This window comes from Nilaparvata lugens, chromosome 5, assembly GCF_014356525.2.
Source record: "Nilaparvata lugens isolate BPH chromosome 5, ASM1435652v1, whole genome shotgun sequence".
Taxonomy (NCBI): Eukaryota; Metazoa; Arthropoda; class Insecta; order Hemiptera; family Delphacidae; genus Nilaparvata; species Nilaparvata lugens.
In genome coordinates, this window is record NC_052508.1 from 28304085 (window position 1) to 28332009 (window position 27925).

The following is a 27925-nucleotide window of genomic DNA, read 5'->3' on the forward strand; positions in this document are numbered from 1 at the left end:
AGTTTTACATTGTAATACTATGGAAATCTTCGAGTATATCTTCAATCTAAGAATTTTTTTTGCTAAAAATTTATGTAAAAATCTTCAACACTCGGCCTCTGCGCACAGGTTTTTCTACATTGCAGGGTCCCTCCTTATATATTATATAATTACTAATTATAATACCTACTGTATATATAACTATTAAGTGATGTTTATACTTTAAGTTTTAAACTTTGTAATTATCATTAAGGATAAATAAATTTGAATTATGAAGTTTTCCCTTATCAGTTTTTTTGCACTCATTGACTGGACAGCTTTCTAAATACATCACGCACTAAAGGATAAACCCAACTGGAACGCTTGTATGTGATCTCGGATCTCCTTAGGCCGACCACGTACAACAAGACGAGTCTGTCGAATATGTCTGAACAGACATGTTTTCGAACGAAAAATGCATTCAAGTGAAAGGCTTCGAACAAAAAATAGCTATTTGACAGCAGCTTCTAACACACCCAGCTACGTTTAGCTAGAAATGCGTCTTCGGAAGACGTAGCTATATTATCTGCCAATGTTATATCCAAGCTACGAATCTGCCCGTTCACGCCAGCGTAGCGTAGCTTTTACTATTGGGAGATAGGACGGCTACGTTTAAAAAAACGACCAATAACAATACATAAATCACTGACAATTACAAATTTAATTATAATGATGCAAAATAATTTAACCTCAAAAATAGAGCAGCGAAGAAAAAATTTGATCGACCCTTTTGCTGATGACAAAAACTCGGGCAGCAGAACTCAGAATGCCTGACCACTCTCTGTGAGCGCGTAATCTGGTCTTTTCACACGTAGCGTAGCTAGAAAAAGTCTTTGGAAGATGTAGCCGTCCTATCTCCCAATGTTAAGGCTGTGCAAAGGCTAAAAAAATTCTTCTGGTGATATGGTTCAATATTTTTCGATTTGTTTACTATCAAGCTATCAAAATGAGAATATATCCTCAAAATGTCATGGATTTATCCAAGATACCAAGAATACATGTATTCTAGGTACATTGGATTTATCTCTTACCGAATTTGAAATGTTCTGTTCCAAGAATTTAAACTTTATGCGCTCATATCTCAAAAATTAATGATCAGAAAAAAATGTTTTCCTGAGAAAACATTTTCATTTTGATATCTTGATAGTATACAAATCGAAATACTTTGAAAAATATCACTAGTTAATTTTTTTTCAACCTTTTCACAGCCTTAAACAGCTTGTCTATTTCACACCTGCTTAACGTAGATTTAACATTGGGAGATAGGATGGTTACGTATTTTGAAAAAGTGTTTTTAGTTAAATTAGAGAACTTGGTGTGTGAAGACTTTGAAAAAGGTTTGAAAAAATGTTCAACTTACATTTTGTGATATACTTTCAGACTTTTCAGTACCAACGCTCACAGTATCTGTTTGAATCCCAATTTCACAACCTTAAACAAAATGACAGATCAAAAATGTCAGTTGATGAATCAAATTTAATGAGAATGAGATAAAATAATATTACTATTTTAAATTGATATTTTAAAAGTTTCAATATTTAAAAAAACTGGTCAAGTTCTACAGTAAAGGTTTGTATAGAATGATTCAGAATAGTGAGAACTCATCATACAAGAAAAAAATACATAAATTAATATAAAGATAGGAATTTATAGATGCATGGGAAATTTTTGGAATCCATAGTATTAAAATTGAGTAGAGTATAAGCCAAGAGTTGAGTTCAGGTGATTCGAGTTGAGTTGGTTTGAGTTATTTGAGCTAAGTTGAGTTTTAGTAATATTGCGAGTGAGTTGATTCAATTTGATCTGATTTGAGTTGAGCTATAAGGATCGGATTGGGTCCCTAATGGAGGGTTTCTGAAGGCCTTGTGCACAGCCTTATGGTGTGTGCAACTCACATCTCTTCTCAATGATGACTCACCAAGGTGGAAGGTTGCAAGGTGTACTCCAGGTGGCGTATATCATGAGTAGTTTGATGCTTGATTCTCTCTAAGAGAATTCCAGTCTTACTCTTGGGGAACACTATAGGCAGTTTAGTGGGTATTCATCCAGTGTTGAGAGTGGCTATGCTAGGGATTCATGACAGTGCCGAGCGCATCCATTTGATATCATATCATATCCATACTGGGGACGCACAACAGTATTGAATGCTCCTGCATTGTTCACTCTCAGCTCAGGAATTGTGAGGGAGATGGACTCATCTTGCTAAGCTCATATCTGTGTGTGTAAATGCGTTCTCATCCAATACATTTAATGTATGAAGAGAAAATAGTATAACAAAATATGTCAAGTTTAGTATACAATATTTCAAAATCTGTGTCAACTAAAATATTTTAAATAATTATTTAAAAAATTTATAAACCCTTTTCAAAGGGCTTCAATTCATCAGATAATTTCATTCCATCAACTTTACAAGTCTAGAGATTTTTTTACGAAAAGTTGTTCTAGTTTCGCACAAATAGATTATACGAAATGTTTTTTAACTGATTCGCTTGATAAGTCATATCTTTTTTCGGCCTCAAATTTATATACTTTATATAATTTATATACTTTTTGACAGTACTTGAAACAAATTTTAAAAATTTGACACATGTAGATGAAACAGCTCTTTGTTTCAGCCTGGGCTTGGTTAGGATAAATTTAAAGTAACTAACATTTTACAAGTGTTTTGATTTCAATTTAATGCTACTCCAATGTAACTCACCAGTAGAGTCAACTCTTGATGGAGAGGAAACTTTCAAAAGAGCAATCTCTCTATCTCTTGCAGACAATTCAGCTTCAGCTCTTTTTCGAAATTCCTCAAATTCCTCTTCCAAATCGATAAACTAGAATAATAATAATATAAAAATGATTTCTGAATTCATAATATTAATAGGACTGACATTTTTGAAAAAATGCACAATAATGAATGATAAATTTCATTTCCACCATAAAACAAAGAAATTTCACAAACCTTTTTAGAAAATTAACTGACCACTACATCAAGTAAGCATGGCCAGTGTGAAATTAAACTATTAAATTTAAATAAACACAAAATAGTTGATAACATCGATACTTCCTGCATCGCAACACAATGAATTTGAAATAAAAACACAATCTATTACCATTTTTCTATCTTAATATATTTCTTGAAAGCCAAGTGTCGTTTATTTAAAAAAGTCATTTCTTAGTTGCCTTGCAGAAAAGAGTGGGAGAAGAACATGTCTTTGGGTCATAATATGATATTTTGTTGAAGATGTAATGCCCTAAATACAAGAATGAGTGTCTAAAAGCCCAATTGAAACGAACTGTTAGATTTTTAAAAGCCACACAATCTTCATGCCTAAATATAGGAAAGTTGGAAAACGATTTTTTAAAAATGGTGTACGTCAGAGTTGATAATATTGAATACAAAATAAAAATCTTGAAAATGTCAAATATTTGATTCATATCAAGTAAGTAACAAACCTGTCGTTCAAGGCTGTATTTCTCCTCAATTGTAGGAAGACGATTGTCGATCGGTTTGTGATCATTTTCTGAGCCATACAGTTCAGCATACTCCAATATTTTGCTTTCAAGCTCTGCAAACTTACTATCACTCAACTTTTGCTCCTAAAAATGGAAAAAATAAAGATTAATTAAGGTTAAAAGTTGGAGTGTGAATGGGAAGATTTCTTAAAGAATGGATTGGAGCTCAAGTGTGCTACAAGAAATGAACCAAAAACGTATAATACGAAAGATACATAATTTGACAGGAATTAACTTTGAAATATACAGCTTTGCTGTTTAGCAAATCCATTAATACTCAAGGTTCATTCTATTCGGTATTAATTACATAAAAAATAATTTTCAGATTTTAAATATCGAGTTTTTGGAAAAGTGAAGATGATATAGAAAAAATAAAAATATAAATTCATACAATGGGGAAAGATATTGATTATGAAGAAACATGGTGGTAAATACTGAAACAAGTTGGAAAAGAATTGTAAATACAATATAAGCACTTTCATCTGATTTGTTGCTGATGATGGGTATTGAGTTGTTTGAAAGGGATTGATTTTTTGTGGGGTGATTCATGTCTAGAAGAAGAAATGCAGTTTTACCTGATCAAAAATGCGACGCTCCTCATCCAGTTTACTTTGCCAGTAATCTTCGCATTTTTCATACTCTATTCTCATCAAATCTAGACTAGTTTCAAGCTCAACACATCTGTCAGAAAGTTGTTTATTTTTCAACAATAAATTATTCACATTCTCTTCGCTTACAGTCTTATCATCTGGACAACTTTTGCATTCAATCATTTCGATTTTTGAGTCATCGTAATTCATTTTATTCTCTGTGTCTAATTCAGAATTTACTCTACTTGAGCTACACGTGTCAAGGCACAAAGGTGATGAAGTAAATGGTTTTTCAATTGATTTACTAAAGCTAACGTCATTATCACAACCCAGATCAGGAGTTACTTTGAAAGAGTATTCACACAAATTGTCAAAACTAAAAACTTTCTGTTGTTCGTCATTACTTGAAATTGTAATTTCTTCTTTCACAAAAGAAAAGCTATCTAGGCGATTGTTTTGAGAATTTTGAGAATCAATAGCGATGTCACTATTTACATCACTCTCCAAAGTTCCTTCACTTTTAGCAACAGGCTCAATCTTCAAACTACAATCCCACTGAATTCCATCATTGAAGTTCGTTGGACTTTTACTTTGATCAATTTTCTTTCTCAGAAGTCCCATTTCTTCTCTTAATTTCAGGTTCTCTTCATCACTGGCTTTCTTCTCATTCAAAATATCCAATATTTTGACCTGCACTTCATTCAACTTTGACTCGAGTTCTTGACAATGCTTTTCCAGTTGGTCAACTTCATGAGAGTCCTGGATTGATGTCTGAATTTCCATTTCCGTCAATTGTTTTGGACTGCTTACTTCAATGTTACAGGAAATTTCCTTATCAACTAGATGAGTAGATAAGTCCAATTCATCGCCATCTTTAGACACAATAAAAGTTCTTGGAGCCTGAAAATATAAAAAAATATCAATAAGTATAAGATGAAATAGTACGTGTGAAAAATGCAATACAAGTTAATTCACAACTACTCTAATTATTCTAGTAAAATCTCTGTGTTACATCTAATTCTTATACAACGGAATGAGATCGAAAGAGTGAGTCTGCTAAAAAACAAAGTCGATAAAATCAGGTTAGATGTCTTTAGGGGTGAATTATTGATTCCCAAAAATAATTGAATCTTCACGATTTTGATAGGAATAATTTGAGAATCAAATAAATAATGGATGAGAATAAAGACAAGCATTTGAAATATTCATTAAAACCTGGCTTGCATGAAACGCCTACCGCTTTAAATGTATGAAGAAGGAGAATTATTCCCAAGATGGAAGAAGAATGAAGCAAACTCTCTCTTCTAGTCTTCAAACTCTCCCCCATTTCACGACTAGTCTTTAAGATTACTATAATACTGTGTAAATGATGTACTGCAATCCTATGTTAATCAAGACCGCTCTATATAATCCAAAAATATCACAATATTTATCCTCAAGCCTGGTAAACGAAACTTCTTCCCATTTAAGATTGAAATTGATATTTCAGTTTAAAAGCATTTAGTATAATACTAACCAATCGAAAAAAAAAAAAAAAACAAATAAGAATGTAGAGAAAGGACAAATGTACCATTTCATTTCATTTATTCATAGACAATAGATACAATGCAGGTAAAAACAACAGGCATTCGCCCAAAACTGCTTTAAACCTCAATTTGGAATACACAGTCTAGAGGTTATGTAAATGATAACTATTTACACACTATTTTGTGTCCAAAAAATGTATGTAATACAATAATTTTGAATTTATTAGATTAATAATTTCAAAATACAAATCCAAACAAAAATCTTCCTTTACAATCACAAAAAATGTTTTTGTACCATGTACAAGTATTAATGTGCCTATGTAACATTGTCCATTGTAGTATATGCACCAATGATAGGCCTAGAGTCAATGAACCAAATTGATAAGGTAGCTTTATGAAAATAATTGTATTAAGGTGGATCAGGGAACTTTTAAGATTTCTTTTATAAATTGAATATAAAGAGCATGGAAGAATATTTGATACAGAACCGCTGGTAAATTTTACTATAAGAGTATACTTACTGTACTCTGCTCTTCTAAGTGGGGAAGTTTGATAAATGTTTTGAAATTTGACTCAATTTCACTGTCTTCATCACACATCTCAGGGCCTAGTTCAAAAACCTGAAAGCACGTAGAAAATGCATTTCCCATATCAATAAAACTAGTTTTAATTTATTTATTTTGCTGTCATAGACCGGAAGAAGACAAATTTAATGTACTGTAGTATGAAACCTAAAATGAAGGCACTGTTGGAATCGGGAGTATGAAATATGACTACAGGAATGGAGGAGTACTATTCTGTACCAATACTTGATCTTCAGTCTTTTTTGAAATAATTTATAAGAAAATTCGTTTAGAGGTGAATGTATAAGGCTTAGGCCCGGTTTCTAGGACATTTATTACATTTAATGGACCATTAAACCTATGGATTTAATGGTCAATTACATTTGATAAGTGCCCTAGTAACCGGGCCTTAGATCTTACATTAATACACCTAGAATAAATTCAAGAACTAGTAAAATCTGTGTATTGATTTGATGGTTGATTTTACAAAAGAAATTTAAAAAACTGATTGCTGTTTATAAGAGTGATCTTTAAAAGAAACATCAAGTAATACTGGATGTTTTAAAAAATGCTAGCTAAAGGTATGGATCATTCAATTGTTTTTCCGATATCCTATAACTCCTATGCTCATTAATATCCTATAACTCGCTTGAAATATTTTTTACTATCAAACTGGATTGATTGATCTCCAGGCTGAAATATTTAAGTAGTGAGTTTTTTTTTGACTTCCTTGATGCTATTATTCAGAATAGGTTCAAATGAGAATATAAAATATTGTTTTTTAAATCATTGAAAAAATATCTGATTATAGTAAGTATTTAATTAGTGTCTTGATAGAAAAAATCTACATCTAATACACTAGAATGAAGACTCATCCATTAGGATGGGGAAGGTAAAGAATAAATAATGAAGTGATGGAAATAATATAAAATTCATTTATGAATTCTTGATTGTTACTTGAAAGTGAAGTAAAAATAATTCTGGAAGTTAACTAACATGAAAACGAAGTAAAATTAGTAAAAAAACTTGACTATACAAAACTTACCAAACAGCACTAACAAGAAAAGTTTATCAATTTTGTCAGTAAAATTGGATTAAAAAACTGAAACCTTGTGTCATTCTTGCTTTTGAAGCAAGTTGATCACACAGTAGTTTATATCACGGTAGAAGAAGAATCTAAATACCGTGGTTTATATCATTAAATTGGCTAATAATATATACAGCTGAGAATAGGCAAACACTCATCAGCATTTAAGAATATTGTACAGATTTATAACATGGCTGCTTTCACAGTGTCAAGAAATTGGAGCTTCTCATTATTCAGTGAAGTGGTGCATCCTGGGAGCAAGGAAGAGGTGAGTGAGATTTTAAAATATATATTAAAACACAAATTATAATCTTTAAAGACATTCCTATTTGTTTTTAAAAAATGGGCTAAAAAGGTTGGAAATTCACAAATTTGAGTCTTTTTTAAAATAAATTTGAAAGATCAATATTGGTGTATTTGCATATTCATTCCTAACTAATCAGTCTCCTGGTTATTCGTTTTCAACAAAAAACCTTTATTTCTTCATAAATGCCTCTATTAAGGAAACGTTGCAATATTCGCCGACTAGAATAGCCGAGACTACAGTAACTATATAACCAGTTATATAATTACTGTAGCCGAGACTACAGTTACTATTAATACTGGCCGAGGCGTTGCATCCCCATACACAAGCAAAAACACTCATGTGGGCATCATCCGCAAAAAATGGTATAATCAATAGTATCAGAATTTCATTTCTAACAGTCTATAACACTTTGTATTAAAAGAATTACATAATTTATTTGCAAAAGCAAAATGAAGCAACAGTTTTTCAGGTAAATCGCCAAAGAAAATAAATATTGAAGGGAAATAATTATAATTAACATTTCAATAATTGTTATAGTAATGAAATGAAGTCTTCCAAGTTTGATTAGAGAAGTTTTAAGTTTGATTTCCGGTTAGGAATAGCATTTGAGTAAAACAGCTTCAAGCTTACAAGAACCAACGGAAAATTTGAGCAACAAAGTGAAATATTTTAGACAAGTAGGGAGGAAATTCATAAAATTTAATTTAATAATTAGAACGTCCTTCTTTCCATTGTTTCAAATTCCAGTATCAATAATCAAGTAGAAACATCTCCATTCTCTTTAAAAAATTATTTGATTCTATCATAGTTTAGAGCAGAACATTATCAAGCCTACTTCAAAATAATTTCGATTTAGAATAAGTTGAATGAATGACATTGATTTATTTTTATCCGAAAATTGAGTCAGAATTCTCTAAAACAAAAGAAAATCTCAAACAACACAATTGATTTATGAATGAATATAGTGATGAGTTCAACAAGCATTAGAAAGCTATAGTGTGCATGACATGGAATTTCAAACATGGATAAAAGTAAAAGCCAACATCTTTTCCATAAAACTAATAAGAAATGAGAAATGTAAAAAACAAAAAAGAGAATGAGCTCTGATCAAAACGTTTATTGAATAAAACAATGCATAGTATAATATCATTAGTATTCATGCAATGAAAAATATGAATAAAAGTACATAACAAATGCAGTATCAGATACAAATAATACTTAAAAACTCAACAAAATCAAAATTATTACGAGGAAATCACTTAAAAACAAAATACTGATTTTATTATACAATGAAGTACAAATACTTTTACAGGTTCAATCACATTTCACTAATACAATTAAATCCATATTTTTTTCTTCACGTCAAAAAGTATAAATTATTTATATTTCAGTAGTTTACTTACTGGACTTTGAATGGTAATTCTCAAAGGTTATAATTAACATTACAAATCACGTTTAATCAGGAGTTGTTGGAGTAGATTTAAAAAAAAGAGTTGAAGGCAGAGTTCAAACCAATCTATAAAAAACTGTAACTACCTCACCTTTTTGATATACAACAAAAAATACGTGAATTTATAAAGTGAATTATCACGTGTGAATTGGAAGACTCACAATGTAAAAAGAGTTTGGGAATGAGCCAAGCTCCACAGAAACTGTCTAAGATTAGAGTTCGGATCAAAATCAACCAGTACTGGTACTGCTAAGAAAAGGTAGCGGTTAGAAACTGATTCAATAACGTATTTCGTTATAACAACATTGAGAAGTATGCTACTTTTTTAGAATTTTATAAGTAACAACTATGAGATTACCGTGAATTCAATGAATACGATTAAAATTCACAATGATGAAAAATAAATTATTTTCAAGGGATACTAGCCATACGCTGATATATACGATATTATAAGATTTATTGAAAACGTACAGTGGTTACATATTATATACTAGTACCTTGTAATAAATAATTCAATATGATAAAAATACAAAACACTAATATAATAAAATATTGGATTAATGTGCATGCTCTTAGAAAATACCTATCAGAGCACAAAATTATTTATTAATTCAAATACTATTTAGACATGCAGTTGAAAACATGTTTATGTATAAAATTAGTAAAACTGTATAAAAATACTACTAAAGCATTTGCGATCTGTATAGATGCTATTCTATAGCACTATTGACATGATAAATATTTCAATTTATATCGAATTTAATAAATTGATATCCTCTTAAATTAAAATATAAATAAATTTATCACTTGATAGGATATAAAACCTAAATAAACTAGATATTGTGAATAGTATAATATTAAAGGTGGCTAAAATTTTAGCACATTACTAGAACAAATATTTGAGATTGGAATTGTGAAAATGGATAGAACATACCCAACAATAAAAAATAAAAATCAACAAAACATCCATGCATGAAATACATTTTAAAAAGTAAAAAACTATACAAAACATCCATGCATGATTCAAAACGTGAAAAGATGTTGGCTTGATTCTTTATCCATTATGCATAAAAATATACACAAAATACAAGAATATAATTTCAGATATTTGATTAATATGTGGATGATATGAATGGAAATCTAATGCAATAAATTGGATAGATTTCTAAAATCACTAAAAAAAACAAAAACACTACATTTAAAGAAGGAAAATAAATAATCAAATATATATTTGTCATGACTTAAGGTTTCAATGGGGATGTATTATCACAGTTAGAAGGCAAGAAGAGTTAGAATTTAAAAACGGGATGATAATGATAGTCTATGAATCTCTATAAATCACATGAAAGCGATACAGATAATAATTATTAATAACGCTTCTTAAGAGATCTTATTCTACTACAATCAAATAGTGTACCATTTTTATATTTTCTAGTATTTTTTTCTAGTACTGAACTAACTAATAATTATTATCAAGATAATCGAAACCGAACTCGGATGTTCACGTTAGATTAATAAGGCTATTTATTATTGATACAATATTGAGTATAGATTAAATTCTGGTTAAGAATCATAATCTTCTATTACTATTGTGTAGTCGACAATAAAATATAAAATATTAACCTGTAATTATTACAAATTGTGGTGTGAACATATATTGATAATTTGGAAATAGTATCTGACAACTAATGTGAAGTGAAATTATTCTAATATAAACAATTTGACGGTGCAACTACATAAATTACACTATCAAATCGTGGTATAGTACAAAACTGGGATGAATAAAGAGGTGGTTTTAAATATGTGAAGTGTTTACCGCTAGTTTGAGTCGATACTGTTCCACTAAACGTTCGAGCTCGCAAATGTACGCTTGCAGCTTCTCCACTTCAATGTCCTTGCTCGAATCACTTCCTACTTTGAAGCTCATCTGAAAAATAAATAACAAAGGCCATTGAAGACAAATTCTGTTGAAAATGTAGCATAATTATTACTTAACATTATTATAGAGAACTGTGGCAAATTAAATAAGAGACACATTGTCTTCTATCAGAACTAGATCTGTCTTATATCGAAAGTTCTTTTATAATAATCTGTCCAAAGTTGGTTTCACTCTACAGTTTTGCAAAATAATAATGAATGTTTTTCATTTAAAAACATAATTATATAATTAGTCAGGTTCTTGTGCAGGTAAATCATGATTGTCCAGCTTGAAAAACTTTCAACATTTCACATACATTTAACGTTTCGCAATCAGCATCAGCATTTTTTGATCTCATAACACAAATTTCAAAAAAATAGAATAGATGTTGTTCAACTTGTTCACCAAGTTACGAGTTATTTAAATGGCGATAGGTCTGATTTACTCACCGTATTATCACTGCAGTTTGAAAGCGTCAGTGAGTCATCGAGGGTCTCAAGATCAGCACCAAGCCCACTCTCACTATGCCTCAACGGTCGGATTGCAAGCCCTGCAAATAAACAATGCAATCAATTTTGCAACGCATCAACTCCTCAATAATTCAAAATATATGAAGATCAAATACAGTTTGAATGATGATAGAATAATATAGTGTTGGATCTACATGAAACGGCAGAGTTTGGACGTATAACCGTCCATTTCCTACATAGTAAGCTATTAGCTAAAGCTAATGTCTTTCTAGCTTACTTATATAGTGGCTATTAGCTAAAGCTAATATCTTACTTTATAGTTACAAGCTTTAACTTACTATATAGCTTGCGTTTAATGAAAAAAAAACATAAATACAATTTAAAATAATTATAACCAATTTAAGATTGCTCTGTATCAACATAATGTACCGAAGGGTCACAAAAGTCACTAAAACTCAGTCACAAGCTTAGACTATAATAGGTGCATAGTTACTTCATATTATGTAACAAGACTAATGACTTTCTGAATTAACTATGTGTACTTATTAATAAACTAAGTTACTCGACCAACTAATGAAAATCTAAAAACATGAAATCGGGATCACTCAATTGCTTATCAATATTTATGGTTTATATACAGTCATGTTATTTAATTATGATTTTATCTATACCAATCGGTACAGTTGTGTCTGCAGTCTGTTCATATGATAATTTGAAACTCGCCTTGTAACTCGAAATGCTCTAAGAATATCACTCATCAGTCCACTCCATTTAACATGACTTCGCAAAATTGAAGCCTATGATCAGCATCATATTCCAATCTTACGTAATAGGCCTATTCTTATTAAAAACCCTCCGCAAAGCGTGTTTAGATTGGAAAAGGACCAAAACTCCAAAAACGATGAGACTGATGCAAAGCACTATAGTGAGGTCCACGTTATGATGGCAGTATTTGATTAGCATTGTTGTTGCTGTCCTTGTCAATCATTCGTCAAAGCAGATCCTTTTCTGCAGCGTTGCCTGATGGTTTTTTTAACAATGTAGAAATATAATTAACTATCTATATACTTAATCTCTATTATGACAATTTCTTACTCAATAATTGTAAAATGATTTTTCTTGATGAATAAGATATCATTGATTATATTTTAATCATGAATAAACAGTATGACATTGATATACTGGTATCAAATAACCTCTATAGAAGGCAGTGGCAAGGCAGAGAATCGGAAACGCTGTTCTCCTATCTTTCTCCATTGCCATTATAACGTGGACCTTACTATAGTGTGCAACTGCCGCACTGGGGCATCCGCTATGCGCATGCGCTAGTGACATGTTAGATGAGGTTAGGTTTTGGCTATTCCAAGTAATATTAGTTATTTAATCATTTTAGTCTGGTTACACACACATCTATTTCTTGACGCACGAGTTTTTGCGTCTTTATGAATTCCATTAAATCTGGTAGAATTTTTAAGGTCAGCAATAAAGTCGATGTGTGTGAATTAGCTTTAGAGTTGAGAATCAGAAATGATGTCATCGTAATTGAGCCCGTTCTGGGAACATGGAATGTGGTAAATTGGTCGATTCACAATTCACCAGGTAAAAAGTTCCGCATCCAATGGGAAGAATTTTGACAGATTCTGTACCAGAAACTAGTTCCACTTCCAAGTTTCTGCCCTACAGTCCAAGGCTGGTAAATTGTGAAAGTTCAAATTTTCAGAGCTCTCATTGGTCGATTGAATTGTAGTCTGCTTTCTTCTCTGCGCTGATAGCTTGTTTGTTTACCGTAGCATAGCCATAGAATACATAACCAACAAAATGATGTTTGATAACCATTCGTTAAATGAATTTTTCTCCATAGAAAATTTGAGAGTAATGGAATGAAAGAGATGCACACTTTTCTAGACGGTAAGTTAGTAAAACAGCCTTTGTTCATTAACGCAGCTAGGAAACGACACATTTTGGTGTAAATCAACTTCATAAGTGCGCGCCAAAAACTTGAACCAACGATTTTTTAATGGCATTCCATGGGATCATTTTGCACTAGTCACGTGATTGAACAATTTATCACTTTTTCGTGTTCCCAGACCGTGCCCATTGACAAAACGTGTACCTAGAGAACATAGGTGACACGTTTTGGCCATATCTACATTGTATGAGAGGTACTTGTACTCACCTTCCATAGGAACATTATCGAGTGAAAGATCATTCTCTGTACAACAGCGTCTGACTTTGCCCTGGCGAGGACTAGGAGAGCTAGTGTCACCCCAGTCGCCGCGCACATCCACCCAACTCCGCACCGGCGAATGGCCTTGGCCTCTCCGCTTCGTGCCCCCACCACCACCCCCACTCCCACCGCCGCTCCCCCCCTCCAGCGACATGCTGCTTCCTTGTCTGCAAATACATTATTTATTTATTAATAATCATTACATTACATCAATTTTGGGAATAATCCCATTTGACAGGTAACTTGTCAGTACTAATACTAATCCTAATACTATAATACATACAATCAAAATAATAAAATACAATAACACATTAATATAACAACAGTATAAAATTTGAGCGTTGAATGTATCGGTTAAATGTTCATTATATATTTCAATAGGGCTACTAGAAAGTTTCATCACATAGAATTACTAGTAACCTTTTTATTTTCTTTGGGACATAAGTAATTACGGGTATTTATCATTTATTCATCAAGTGTCAATACAATGCTATATCATTTTTTGATTTAAAAAAATCAAGTATACAATCAAAAATTGATTTGAAAAAAGAGCTTTATGCACTTGGTAAAGGCATTAGAACATGGTTAATATCTACCCCACGATCAAATCAGCAATAATTAGTTCCACCAAATCCAGTTACGTTCAACCACGGTCAAACCAATGGTTAAGTTTGACTGCCGCCGAACCGGCGATCAAATTATTTGAACACGATCAAAAGACTGGTTCGATCAATTTCCTTGCTTGTTTGTGGGTTATGTTTTTGACGCAATGAAAAATTTCAAAGTTTTTAGTGCGATTGAATTTAGTTGTAGTAAGTTATTTATTAGGTTCGTTCTCGGAATCTTTTAATTAGTAAATTATTAAAAAAAGAAAGATTTAAAGGAAAATAAAGGAAGATTTTAAAAAAGATTTGCTTTACTCTTTTATTACACAGTGGGCCTATATTATTCAATCCTTAGATTATTAACCTTGCTGCTTCAATGTGTCTCATTAGAATTGGAATGTTCTTTTGTTCATAAAAAAATTGTCAAAATAGATGGTGATTTGTAAATCTCTTTGTACGAGAGTATTCAATTCATATTATTATAGATGTGTGACTATACAAAACGTCTGTGCCAGGGGCGTATATAAGAAGGCCCCGAAATAATGAATATGAAGAAAAATCAGTACAGTAATCTGAATTTTTGACGGCCTGACGGTAAATTAAAAAAAAGCATTCAGCGCAAATTACCCTCTGAATATGAGCAGCAAAACTGATACCGGTATTAAGTATTATGGGATGTTACTATATTTACTATATTACAGCAATTCAGTAATTTCCATCCATCAAAATCAGATGTAGCCAATAGCAAGCCAGCAAACATGTTGGCCAACTTCAGAAAAGTACAGCTACAAGAGTTGACCATGTTCAGATGTGACCAACGGAGTTTTGATTAATCCCGAGGTTGAAAAACAGTTGTATGTTTGAACGAGTGATCAAATTTTGACTATGGTCTAATTGACCATGGCTAGGCTATATTTGATCAAGGTTGGTGAAACCGGGCACTAGTGTTTAGAAGATTGTGTTTCTTCCGTGGTTTCAAATTTTCTTAAATAACTCAATATTATATACTCTAGTGGTAATTAAGTGAAATTATTCTAATTAACTTAATTCATTAATTTAAAACCATCTAAATTCAACATTTATAATTTCCATGTTTATTTTGGACTGAAATTGTATAGAAATTGTACACGGGAAAGACTAACCTTATCTTGGACTGTGTTACCTAAATTTGGACGAAAAATAGCACAAGGACTTCCTCATTATTTATCTACCAATGTTATTACATCAGTGTCATTTGTATCGTAAATGAATAAAAAAAGTGATTTCCCTAGAAGAGATTATACAAACAGAAGAGGAAAGAGGATAATATTATAGTCAAGTATATATACAAAGTATATACAGTACATAATAATGTTTGAAAGAAACAATCTACAGTTTAGTCATTATAATAACAGGAAAAGTTAATACATGTTGATATTCATTTTGAGTTACTATATTATAATAGCTGCATAAATATAAAACCTGTGTAAGGGCAAGAGTTTCTTGAAGGATCCTCAAGATAGAAGGCACTTTAAAAAATAGTTCTACAGTATATTAATAATAATTTCAAAAGAACTTCAAATTTTGTTGAAAAAAATAAAAGCTGGTTCTGAAAATTTGTAGATGGAAGCACGTTTTGAAAACTTCAATTCATAACACTAGAAAATTATTTATCAAATTGTGAAACTCACTTGCGATTCGAGAGACGTGTTGATAAAGTCTCTATTTGAGTGGTCAATTCATCATTGCGATCTCGTAGCTTGGTATTTTCACTTTGCAGTGCTGTTAGTTGTTCGACAAGAGATGCTACTTGGAAACTACTTCCTTCAAGCTCCGATAACTGAAAGAAACAAAATATATTTAATGACCTAATATAGATTTTTTATATTTTATAAATATAAACACACGATTTTTGACACTTTTATACCAAGAGACATGCTCTCCTAACTCCGCCTAATAAAGATTTTTTTTCATTTAAATTCATTTTTCATTTTCATTTCAGTTTCTGACTATGTGAAATAGTAGTGAAGATCCGGCGTGCTCCAATCCTGTGAGTAACAGATTGTTTCCTCCATCCAAATAATTGACTGCATGTCGGTATGAAAAAAACATGTATAAAAGCGTGTAAAAAGCTTGTAGTACATCGCAGTTCGGGATGTATAAAGAAATCATAACCTTTTATAAAATCATGAAAATTTATAAGATAACTATTGAACTCAACTCCTATAAATACTTGTAATATTATAATAAGGTGTTATTGGCATGTTGCAGGACGATCATAAGTTATTACCAATAACATAACAAATAATAAAAATTTCCCAATATCGCCCAGCTAGAAAATATACTGAAACAACCACTGTCCGGCTCATTTGTTCCATTCCCATTAAATTTGGCATTTAATGCCTCACCTCATTTTATACTACTCAAGTTGTCTTCATAAAACATTGATGGGGTAAGAAACGATTTAATTGATAATCAAAAATAATTTGATAAGAGAATGTAATAAAAATACTGCGGATACCATTAATTGCTGGATTAGGAGGATTATTGGAGAATAAGTAGCAACTTACTCTAATTTGCAATGATTCCATGCGTTGAATTTCATCTTGAGCGTGCTTTCTAGTGGTCTCACTCAATGCCAGTTGCTCAATAAGATTCCTGTTCTCTTTTTCCATATTCAAACATTCCTGTATGAAAAAACAAGGGAGATTATTAAATTTTATCAACAAAAAAAGAGTAGATTAGCTCCAGAATCAGACTGGACAATTGATAAATCTAGCTTGAAGTGGAAAGGATACACCGAAAATATTATGGATTGTGATACAAGAGAAGTTTAAAAATTTGGATAAATATAAAAATTATCACCATATGGAACCAAATCATAAAAACCATTAACAATATTGAAACCAACTAATTGATTTATTGATAGATGACTTTCAAAGTGATGTTTCATAAAGAATATGGTACATCTTAAAGGAATAGCATATTACTCTAAACGTGCATGGCAGCGCTTGTTATTAGCTGTGATATGAATATTATTCAGACGTTGCATAGTTTGCAAGCTCATCCTTGTGCCGATATTTGTTAATCAAACAGTCGCTGTATTGTGTGACCGTTAGAGATATTTCTAAAAAAGGGTTGAATGAAATAGACAAGATAATGAATGGCATAACATGCCATAAATTTGATAATGTTTACGATCAATACTAATGAGGTATTTGATTTCAAACTAAGAAGAAGAGAAGTCATGTCAGTCGTAAGGTCATGTCTGAGGCCCTGAAATTGATCAGATGCGACCCGAAAACTCTGACACCAGACCTGTGCCAGCCAGGTCACTTGATATTAGTATTATTAGAGAAGTTTTGGACTTGAGTGTTTCAAGATTTCTATTGTCTATTGATCTGATCACAGTATATAAACGCACATCAATAAATTGATTCTGTTTTCTGTTAGCAGTGGAGTTGATTGAATGATTGAGGAATTGGAACAAGAGGGGCATACCGATTGCAGTGAAGATACTTCGGAACGCAGCCGGGATTCTTCTTCTTGTACATCGGCCAGCTTCTTCTCCAGCCGGAGAGTGGTGCCAGTCAGCTGTTCACGTTCAGTCACCAGTTGCGAGGTCAACTGCTTCACTTGTTCTGTATGCCTCTGCTCCAACAACCTGCACAACATCAACCCGACATCATCAATAGGTTCCAACAATTACACATCAGATACTTTTTCCTTACAAAATATTTTGATGATATGTAACACCAACAGGTGTTATCAGTAACCTGATATTAATACTGTCATTATCAGAACACCTGTATTAATACAAGTGTTATCAGATAAGTATTATCACTAACCTAAACTAACCTATTCAGCATTGAGCTGACTGATCTAGGACTTCCTTTAAACTGCAGGAGGTCCTGGCTGATCACGTATTGCAACTAATTCCATCTAGTGCAACCCAATTTGAATTGTGTTGAATTAACTGCTGGGTTCCTTGAATAAAATGATCAGATCAATAAATTTGTGATAGCGGTTTTTGAGGTTAGTTTAAAACTTGTTCATTTTCTCAAGTTACTTATTTCCTATTTGGAATGAACACCATTAATAGAGAAAAACGTTTTCGAGTTTCAAGTTATCCATTTGACAATAAGATCGTGGAACAAAACATCGTGAAGGTGATTGAAATATTGAACTTCATTATAGATCAGTTCAGACATGATGATGCGTCATTCGTGTATTTCCTATCCCGTGAATGTTTAAGACGAGATTCTTTCCTTTATTATATTATAGATCGTCCAGTCACGAGAAGATAGCTTGAAATAGCAGCGGCCTCAAGGCGAACGCACACAGCAACAGACAGACTTATGAAGACTGACGGAGGAAAACACAAACGTTTGCAGATATACGTAATCTATTTGTGTGCGTCAAACATAATCTGTGTGCGCTGATAGCCTCGAGAGGGATTTTTCCTCCGTCTGTGAGCATTCGCTTTTATGTGGACGAAGTAACTTATATTTTCTCGTAACTGAACCATTTATATTTCAGTGCAATATTGCAAAATATTGAGGACGTTTTGTCCGGTGAACATGTGATGAGTTGAACTGACTTGACTTGTTTCTGGGTGGCGCGCTCCAAACGGGCGTGACTGTCGTCGACTTCCTGAGCGAGCAGAGTGGCTCTGTGGTTGGCCTCCGCCAAATCATTGCGCAGCTTGTCTCTTTCTCCCGTCAACTGCTCCAAACTGTTCCTGAACAATTACAAAACATACAATTAGAACAATTCAATCCCACTTCATTTACTATTCAATTTTTTATAAGTGTGGCTTGATTTTTGAAAGATTTTAGAAGTATCCTTGAATAAATTAAGACTGTTTGAAAGGGTATATTTTTAAAAATAATTATATAGTCTTATAATCATAATAGTGGAATAGTTGTTATTTCGTTGATGTTTTTATTCCACTATTTGAAAATAGAGGAAAACAAATGTAATTTTCATTGATTTAATCAAGTTCAACAAAATACTATATTTCAAATAAGGTAAAGTAATTAATAAGTAAAAATATACAGATACCACAGTCTTAGTTTTTTCAAATCCAAATTTATTTCCACAAAAACAAACACTTAAACTATACATCACAAATGCAATGAATCACAATCAATTCAAATAAACAATATTCCTCCCTGGAAAATTATAAATAAATAAACCATAATAGTATCAATAGTTCTACTGTATTCCTAAATAGTAAAAGTACTATTAATTAAAATACTATTAAAATATAAGCAAACTGAACTGATTGAGGATTATTTTATCATTAAATTATTATTCAATACACCTAATAATAGCATAAGCTTGGTGGAAATCTACTGGCATACGTGAGAACTTGTCCGTCAGTAGGAGCAGCACCAATCTTAACATGGCCCTCTCAACCTCTATCAATTATTTTATTCAAATAATTCATATTCAAATTATTAATAGGCCTACTAAGTATAACACATACTAATATTCATTCCAATCAACCTTAATATTTTATTCAAGAAATTCAGATTCTTATAAATTATTATTACTGAGTGTAGCACATGAATAATTAATGACAAAGTTGACTAAATGAGAACAATATAGTGACACAGGTTAAAGCCTGTATTAGAACCACGACAAAAACATAAACTTTTCGGCAATATCCAAAGAATAGATATACTTTTAATTCATTTTTGTAGTGAATTAAACTTATTTCACTTGTGGTGAATGAAACTTGAAGTATTCTTGTATAATGAAATAAAAATATCTAAGAAGCAGAAGTTACATACCTAACTTCACTCTTAAAGGATAAAATTAAAAACAATCGCTGGAAAAAGCTCAGCTCTGATATCTTGGAGATGAAAATGAAAACGATCACTCACTTGGATTGCTTGAGCTGAACATGAGATAGAGTCAAAGAGGCACTTAGGTAGGTGACTAGTGGACTGGATGGCAGTTTGACACTACTGGTTCGCAGGGTTCGCAGTTCTTCGTCGAGAATGCCGGACAGCAGCGACAGACTGACGTCCTGCGAGCTGGACACGCCCAGTTCTTGCAGCAGAGAGGCCGCATCCGGCACTCCACTCATTTCCCACAGCTCCACCACGCTGTCCGCCGAAACATACCTGTTCAACACAACCACAACGTCACATATCACTAAAAGTCTAGAAATACAGTGGAATAGAGTATTTCGAGTTCGTTATTTATGAAACTTATTTATTTCATTTACACTTACACAAAATCAGAACAATGATAGGGAGAGAAACAACAGAATCAATAAAAAACTATTTCCCTCCCTCCCGAATTCATATAGTTGATGAGGCAGCCTGAAAAAGGTTATAGTAACAATCTTATAATTTCAAAAAAATGTAACCTACCATAAATTTATTCATCACAGTTTGGGAGAAAGACAATTTTGGGCTATGCCTGTTGTCTTCCCCCAATCATATTATTGAATAATATAATGGTTTGTGATTGACAATAAATGAACCTTACAATAAATTCGGGCTTAGATAAACGTTTATAATAGGATGGAAGGTCTACAATTCATATAATATACAACTAATAATAAACTATAATTAAAAAAAAAGTATAATAAATCAATCAAACCAAATCAATTTTAATCATTATGAATTACGGCAAACAGTATACGAGTACGAGAATGAATGTTTTTCTGGAGGGATAATTTTGAAGTTTGGAAACAATACATCAGCAACAAAATACATGCTATCATAGCCACCTCTAATACAAGCCCCGGCCTACGATATTGCAACGTCGCAGTGTAGGCCTAGAATCTAATACATGATTGGTGAAAAAGATTTTAAAAATACCAGCTGATTTTTCTCACCAATCATGTATCAGATTCTAGGCCTACACTGCGACGTTGCAATATCGTAGGCCGGGGCTTGTATTAGAGGTGGCTATGATGCTATTCATAAAATCAGTCAAATTTATCCCCCCCCCCTAATATGTTGCTTATTGAAAACGACAAACTACATTAATATTAAATACAGTGTATCAACTGTCATTAAAAAATCAGCTCCAGATCTACTGTCAGTGATTATTATTAACATAACTATTGAATAGAAAATGTGGAATTCTTGATGTTACATTATGTAAATTAAATTTTAATAATATTAGAAATATAATGAGGGTACCCTGAAGCTCTGATATTATCAATAAACAAAATAAAGCTCTTTACGGTGCAGTTAAGATATTGACTGAGGCTAATTGCTTACTATTTGATTGTGAAATTGGAAAAGTTTTACAGTATTTTCCAACAACAGATTGTCATGAACATTTCTTGCCCTTAAAATATAGTAAGACTGTTTTGCTATAACAACTATAAAACATTAGAATAATAACATTACCCAGAAGAGCTGACATCGAGACTAGTTGGATGGATGGTGGGATGGAAAGGAGTGGGGGTGGGCGGTGGTGAGGGGGAGGTCTGCAGCGGGGAGGGGGGACACGTGTAGCCACTTCGCAGCAGCTGCACAAACTCGTCGAAGCTGATTCTGCCGCCATCGGCATCGCAGCCCACCTTCGAGAACACTTCTCTCACAATCTGAAACCATATAATCAATAAAATAATTAAAACTCTTTAAATAAGTATTGAAAAATAAAAGAGACCAAAAATAATACAAAACAATAAATAATGAATGAATAATATTTACTCATTAATCATTTATGGGAAGGGACAAGATAAATGATATTCCATCGAACAGTTGGGCCGCTGTGAGAAGCGACACGGGACCCAAGAGTTAAAGTCTCTTCACACTTAGCTACGCTACGCTAAAATACGTCTTCGGAAGACGTAGCCATCCTATCTCCCAACATTGAAGGCTGATGTGAACGGGACAGATTCATAGCTTGGATTTAACATTGGAAAATAAGACGATTTTCAGAGTAGCGTAGCTGAATCTGAACAGACCTTTATGATTACAGTTCTGCTTCCTTCAAAATTTCAGCACATGCGCTGAAGACTGAAACTCCACCTGATTCCTCATTTATGCCTCCGTCATTGTAAGAGAAAGAGTAGGGCTGGTTTTGTTACATAATTTAGATTCTATGTGCGATTCTTCTACATTCAATTCTTACAGCGGCCGAACTACAGTAATGGGAGAAAAAACATAATCCTAAACGAAATTCGAATAAATTACAGTACGAACAAATTATCACAATGTCAAAAAAGGAGGTAAGTAAATGCACTATAGAGGTATTTACTTTTACTGTCAGCATTGGTTGAATGCAAAGCATTGATGTTAAATACAAGGAATGCTGACAATTTAAAGTAAAGTTAATCTCATTGTAACAACATTCAAGTTCCAAGCTCTCTTCTAAATCATTCCTCCTACAATAATAAAGTAAGATTCATATCTTTATTCTGTTTCATCTCAAAGAACTAGAAATTGGTTTTCCAAAAATCAATCAGAAGAGCTTACTTGGTAATTATAATACCAAGCAAACAGTTAATTTTATAATTGACTTGAAATACCAGAATTATCTCAATCACCACCACATACGATTTTAAAGTTTTTCATACTTATGATAATAATCTTGCCCAATAGTATTTATTTAATACGGCAATACAAATTTATTTATACATTGATACATAGGCTACAATATCATACTCAACAATGAATGATTGGGAAAGGAACAACAGGCTTAAAGCCCAAAACTGTTCCTTTCCCAAATTTAGATAGAAATTTACAAATGGGATTTTACAAGAGAGAAATTTAAATTTATTCAACAAAACAAGCATACACAATACTATCAGTATTAGTAGTAGCCTAACACATACTAACTAATATGTCAATTAATCTTAATATAAATATAAATGACTCGAGTGCATTGATCTAATTAAGCTAATTTCAATCAATTGACCAAAATGTTTTTATTCGTTCAAAATGTTTTCTTGTAAAGTGAATATGAAGGTATTTGAGACTTATTTGTGTTACATGTTTGAAAACACGTTGAATAAAACAAATGAACAAATATAATCTTACACAACCCAATTACTTCTATATCGTATCTCATATGTTATGTATCGCAACTTGGCTCGTCACTTCCCACATCAGATAGTAGGCCTACTTCAGGACGTCTCAAAATCCTTATTTGAATTAAAATTTAAGAAATTTCGAATACAGCTGGAAGTAGGCAATACAGAAAACATCATCACAACAAATTACAATACCCACCATTATCGATGAATATGCTGGTGTGACAGCCTGACTACTGTTAGTTCTTATAATCTGTATGCATCATTACACTAATTAATCTTTTTTTTGAGCTGTCCAATAATACACTGAATGTAGTAATAATAGTAAATGAACTTCTGAATGCATCAACATTTTTTCCTTTCTCTCTGTAGAAATCTGAGTATTCAACTATGGTTTGCGCACATGCATTTGCCCATGCAAACCATGTTCTTAAAAGTAATTTAGCTTAGTGCATTCATTATAATATTGTTCTGATTTTTTTATTGTTGTTGATCTTGAAACTGTGTTTGAGTATATTAAATTTTTATTTTATTGCATGTTTTTCAAATAAATATCTTTCTGTAATTTGCATTTTTTTAAAAAATGAATATCTTTCTGTCTTATAAATTAATTCTTCAAAAGTGACAATAATTGTATTGTGAGTTGTTTTAGGGCTGTGCAAAGGCTGAAAATAAACTTTCTACTCGTGATATTTTCCAAAGTTTTTCGATTTTTCAATTCAATTCAATTTATTAAATTTATTTCAATTTATATATCATTAAGATATCAAAATGAAAAAGTTTTCTCAGGAAAACATTTTTTTTCGATCATTACTTTTTGAGATATGAGCGCCTAAAGTTTACATTTTTGGGACAGAACATTTCAAATTCGATAAGAGATAGATCCATGAGATTTAGAGGATAGATTCTTCATGGTATTTTTGATCTAGTAAAACAAAAATTTTCTGAAAATATCCATTTTTGAGATAGTTATTCAATTTACTAAAAATAACCAAAAATAGCTTTTTGTTGAGTAATTTTTGGTAAATTGAAAAACTTTTTCAAAAATTGATATTTTGGGAAAATTTTTGTTTCACTAGATCAACAATACCATGGAGAATCCATCCTCTAAATCTCATGGATTTATATATTACAGAATTTGAAATGTCCTGTCCCAAAAATTCAAACTTCAGGCGCTCATATCTTAAAAATCTGGTGTGGCGCACTCACACAACTTTCCTTGCCGTTATGAAAATTAATCAACTGACGCTAGTGTTCCCGCGCATATCAAATCCACTATTCTAAGATCTGAGACAGCTGGTGATAGGAAAATAGCGCTGCAGACACACGAAGTCTGCTATCTCTTCATAGTGAATGATTTAATAGAATCAACAGTTGCCAACAGTTTGCAACTGAATTATCTTATTTTCTCGCATTTCGAGCTTATTTTGAATTTTAGGTGAAAATGTCACTAAACATAAATTGTAGAGATTTTCATGCTGAATCTTTTTCACTTAATTTTTTTTTGTTTAAATTGTATCTGAAGCTTGATAATTGGGAATCTAAAATCAAACTTTGCATAGATGGGGCGGAGCTCCTGAAATTTTTACAGATATAGGACTTGTCGAAGTTGATACAGCTTATCAATGACTATTTCAGGTATGAATTTGATCAAAATCGATGGAGCCGTTTTCGAGAAAATCGTGAAAACCCCTGTTTTTGACAACATTTTTGCCATTTTAGCCGCCATCTTGGATTGCATTTGATCGAAATTGTTCGTGTCGGATCCTTATAGTGTAAGGACCTTACGTTCCAAATTTCAAGTCATTCCGTTAACTGGGAGATGAGATATCGTGTACACAGACGCACATACACTCATATACACACACACACACACACACAAACACATACAGACCAATACCCAAAAACCACTTTTTCGGACTCAGGGGACCTTGAAACGTATATAAATTGGGGTACCTTAATTTTTTTCCGGAAAGCAATACTTCCCTTACCTATGGTAATAGGGCAAGGAAAGTAAAAAGTAATGATCGGAAAAAAGAATTTCCTGAGAAAACTTTTTTATTTTGATAGCTTAATGATATACGAAAAGAAAAACTTTGAAAAATATCACGAGTAGAAAGTTTATTTTTAGCCTTTGCACACCCTTAAGGTACCTCATTAGCGGCGCGCTCCATGCCTATGGCGCGACACACACTGGCCAACTGGGCTTGGTCAAGGCACCCGTCCGACCCGACTCCCAGCCTCTGCCAGGCAGCCTTCAGCTCCAGCTCACACTGGCTACGAGGCGAGTCACTCTGCTGCTGCTGCTGCTGCTCCTCCTCCTCACACTCTGCCAGCACTACAACACCAAACATGAACTCCAGGCTAGTGTGTGGATAATGAGATGGATGATAATAGTGGAACTACAGCTTGAGGCGAGTTCCGAACCACCGGGGTGCGATTTCTTAAACCCGTAAATGATATTTCTATTTATTTTTAATATGTAATTTTGCTATGATCTTGTAATCTTTAGTATTCCAAGTATATTATTTGAGAATAAAAATCCAATTAATTTCAAAATATTTAGAGGAGTCGGCTCCCCAAGTTGTCAACGGAAGTAGCAGGCGCATGGATCTCAGCTTCTCTTATTGATAGCTTATTAGCGCGACCACATAGCAAGTCGCTTCCATAAAATAAATTAACAAATAAAATAGCTTTTAATCATAATACAGACTATTTTTAAAGATAAACATAACGTGGAATAACTGTTTTTCAGGGTGGGGTAGAAAAGTGTGCTCATTTTAGTAAGTAGTCCTAAAGCAATGCATACTATAATGAAGGTGGGGCTAATGATATCCGAGAGGAGAGTTCCAAGATTGAAATCTTTCGTCATTGAAATAGAACTTGAACTTATCTCTCAAACATAACTATCTACAATATAAATATATATATATATATAATATATATATATATATATATATATATATATATATATATATAATAGATAGATATTAGGATTTGTTATGTTTACGATTTCAAAAATATTATCTTTGTTTCAGTCATCATCATCATCATCGAGTGCAAGAACGTGCATCGCGAATTTGCTGTTAAAGCCGGCTGCAGACATGTGTCATTCGGCAAGCAGCGAATGTTCGGCATTCGGTGAACTATTCGTCTAGATATTTGACGATTAACGAGCACACACATCTACACATATGCGTGGTTTGCCGAGAAGTTGCTCGTTTTGGAAATAGCAAATACTCGTCAACTGAATGTCATCTACCGTCAACATGAAAGAGCTGTTATGTAGCTAAGGTGAACGTGATATTTTCAAACTAAAAATTTAAGTGGTTTCATTTTTTTTTGTGAATTTAAAGTTTGTTTCATGTTTTTACGAAAGTTTTACTATCAATCTATCCAAATTTAAAATTGTTTGTTTTATTCAAATCTATATTCTCAGATTGTGATTTGGTGTAGAAATTGAAATGGACATAACCTATGTATAATATTTGGACAATTTGAAACTAAATTAGGAAATTGGAAAAGTTTTAGGCAATAGCATGTTTTTTCTTTTTCAACCATTGTATTGTTTGTGCTAACCAAATAAATAAATAAACATGGATCTCGATATTGAAGATGCTCTTCCTGCTTACTCTGCTTTTATAAATAAACCAAACAAACCTTGAGTACCCGGGTCAATAACTGTATAGGACATGAAAAGCCCTAGAATTTTAACTTCAATTGATTAAAAAGAAATATTTGTAGAAATATTTAAATAATTCAATAACCTGGACGGGACTGGTTATTATCTAGTTTTCATCAATATTTGAATTATTCATTAACTAGCAGGTAACCCGTGCTCAGCAAGGGTCTATTTTAAAAGTTGATTAATTAAGAACATGAGCGAGTAGAATCTTGAAGAGCTTGAAGTAGGTCTAAAACCATCTTCGGTTAATTATATGCAAAATTTCAAGTTAATTTCAGTCCAGTAATTTAGGCGTGATGATGCATGAAACATAATTTTCCTATCCCGTACGTGTATAAGCCAGTTTTTTTCTTTATTATAGTATAGATAAGTTCTTCAACTTGATACTAACATTAATAATGTGACAGAACTCAAATCTTGTTTAGAAACCTTCAACTTAATGCCAACCTCACAAAATTGGACTGGGTATTAATTTAGTTACCAATTTTAACCATCTGTTTCGGAGAGGTAGTATCTCTGGATTATAGTTCTATATTAACATATGGTATGTACATATCACATGAACATTCGTCCACTTTGATGTGTTCAAAAGTCCCACACCGACCGGGAAAACAACGAGCACGAATGTTCATTGCTTGCCGAATACCAAACATCCATCCACACTACTCGTGATTCGACGAGTATGCTAGGTGTTTGCCGAATGCCGCATGTCTGGAGCCGGCTGAAACAACGAGCACGAATTTTCGCTGCTTGCTGAATAGACAAACATCCATCCACACTACTAGCGATTCGGCGAGTCGCTGCTCGGTGTTTGCCGAATGATGCATGTCTGGAGCCGGCTTAAGGCTAACTTTATCAACAGTCATTCTAGCATTGCTATACAATATGCATTAAAAAAAAAAAAAACACATACATGGGCTACTTTTGTACAAATGAATAAAACAATTAAAACCTTTTATTACCCTTTATTATTGAAAACTTAGAAA

The 27925-nt window shown here is 32.5% G+C and overlaps 1 protein-coding gene across 2 annotated transcripts in view; it reads right to left on the reverse strand.

Annotated features, from left to right (window-relative positions):
- The window catches only part of LOC111044090 (blastoderm-specific protein 25D), a 60788-nt gene that overhangs the window by 21207 nt on the left and 11656 nt on the right, over positions 1-27925 (reverse strand). For both annotated transcript variants that reach the window (XM_039428090.1, XM_039428091.1), the window contains exons 4-18: positions 25408-25592; positions 21624-21820; positions 20136-20378; positions 18845-18985; positions 17746-17908; positions 16815-16931; positions 15936-16084; positions 13610-13827; positions 11413-11513; positions 10862-10972; positions 6160-6258; positions 4098-5012; positions 3463-3606; positions 2720-2840; positions 1379-1449 (exon numbers count right to left, since the gene is read on the reverse strand). In XM_039428090.1, the coding sequence (XP_039284024.1) occupies positions 1379-1449; positions 2720-2840; positions 3463-3606; positions 4098-5012; positions 6160-6258; positions 10862-10972; positions 11413-11513; positions 13610-13827; positions 15936-16084; positions 16815-16931; positions 17746-17908; positions 18845-18985; positions 20136-20378; positions 21624-21820; positions 25408-25592 (2975 nt within the window). The remainder of the gene's footprint in view (positions 1-1378; positions 1450-2719; positions 2841-3462; positions 3607-4097; positions 5013-6159; positions 6259-10861; positions 10973-11412; positions 11514-13609; positions 13828-15935; positions 16085-16814; positions 16932-17745; positions 17909-18844; positions 18986-20135; positions 20379-21623; positions 21821-25407; positions 25593-27925) is intronic.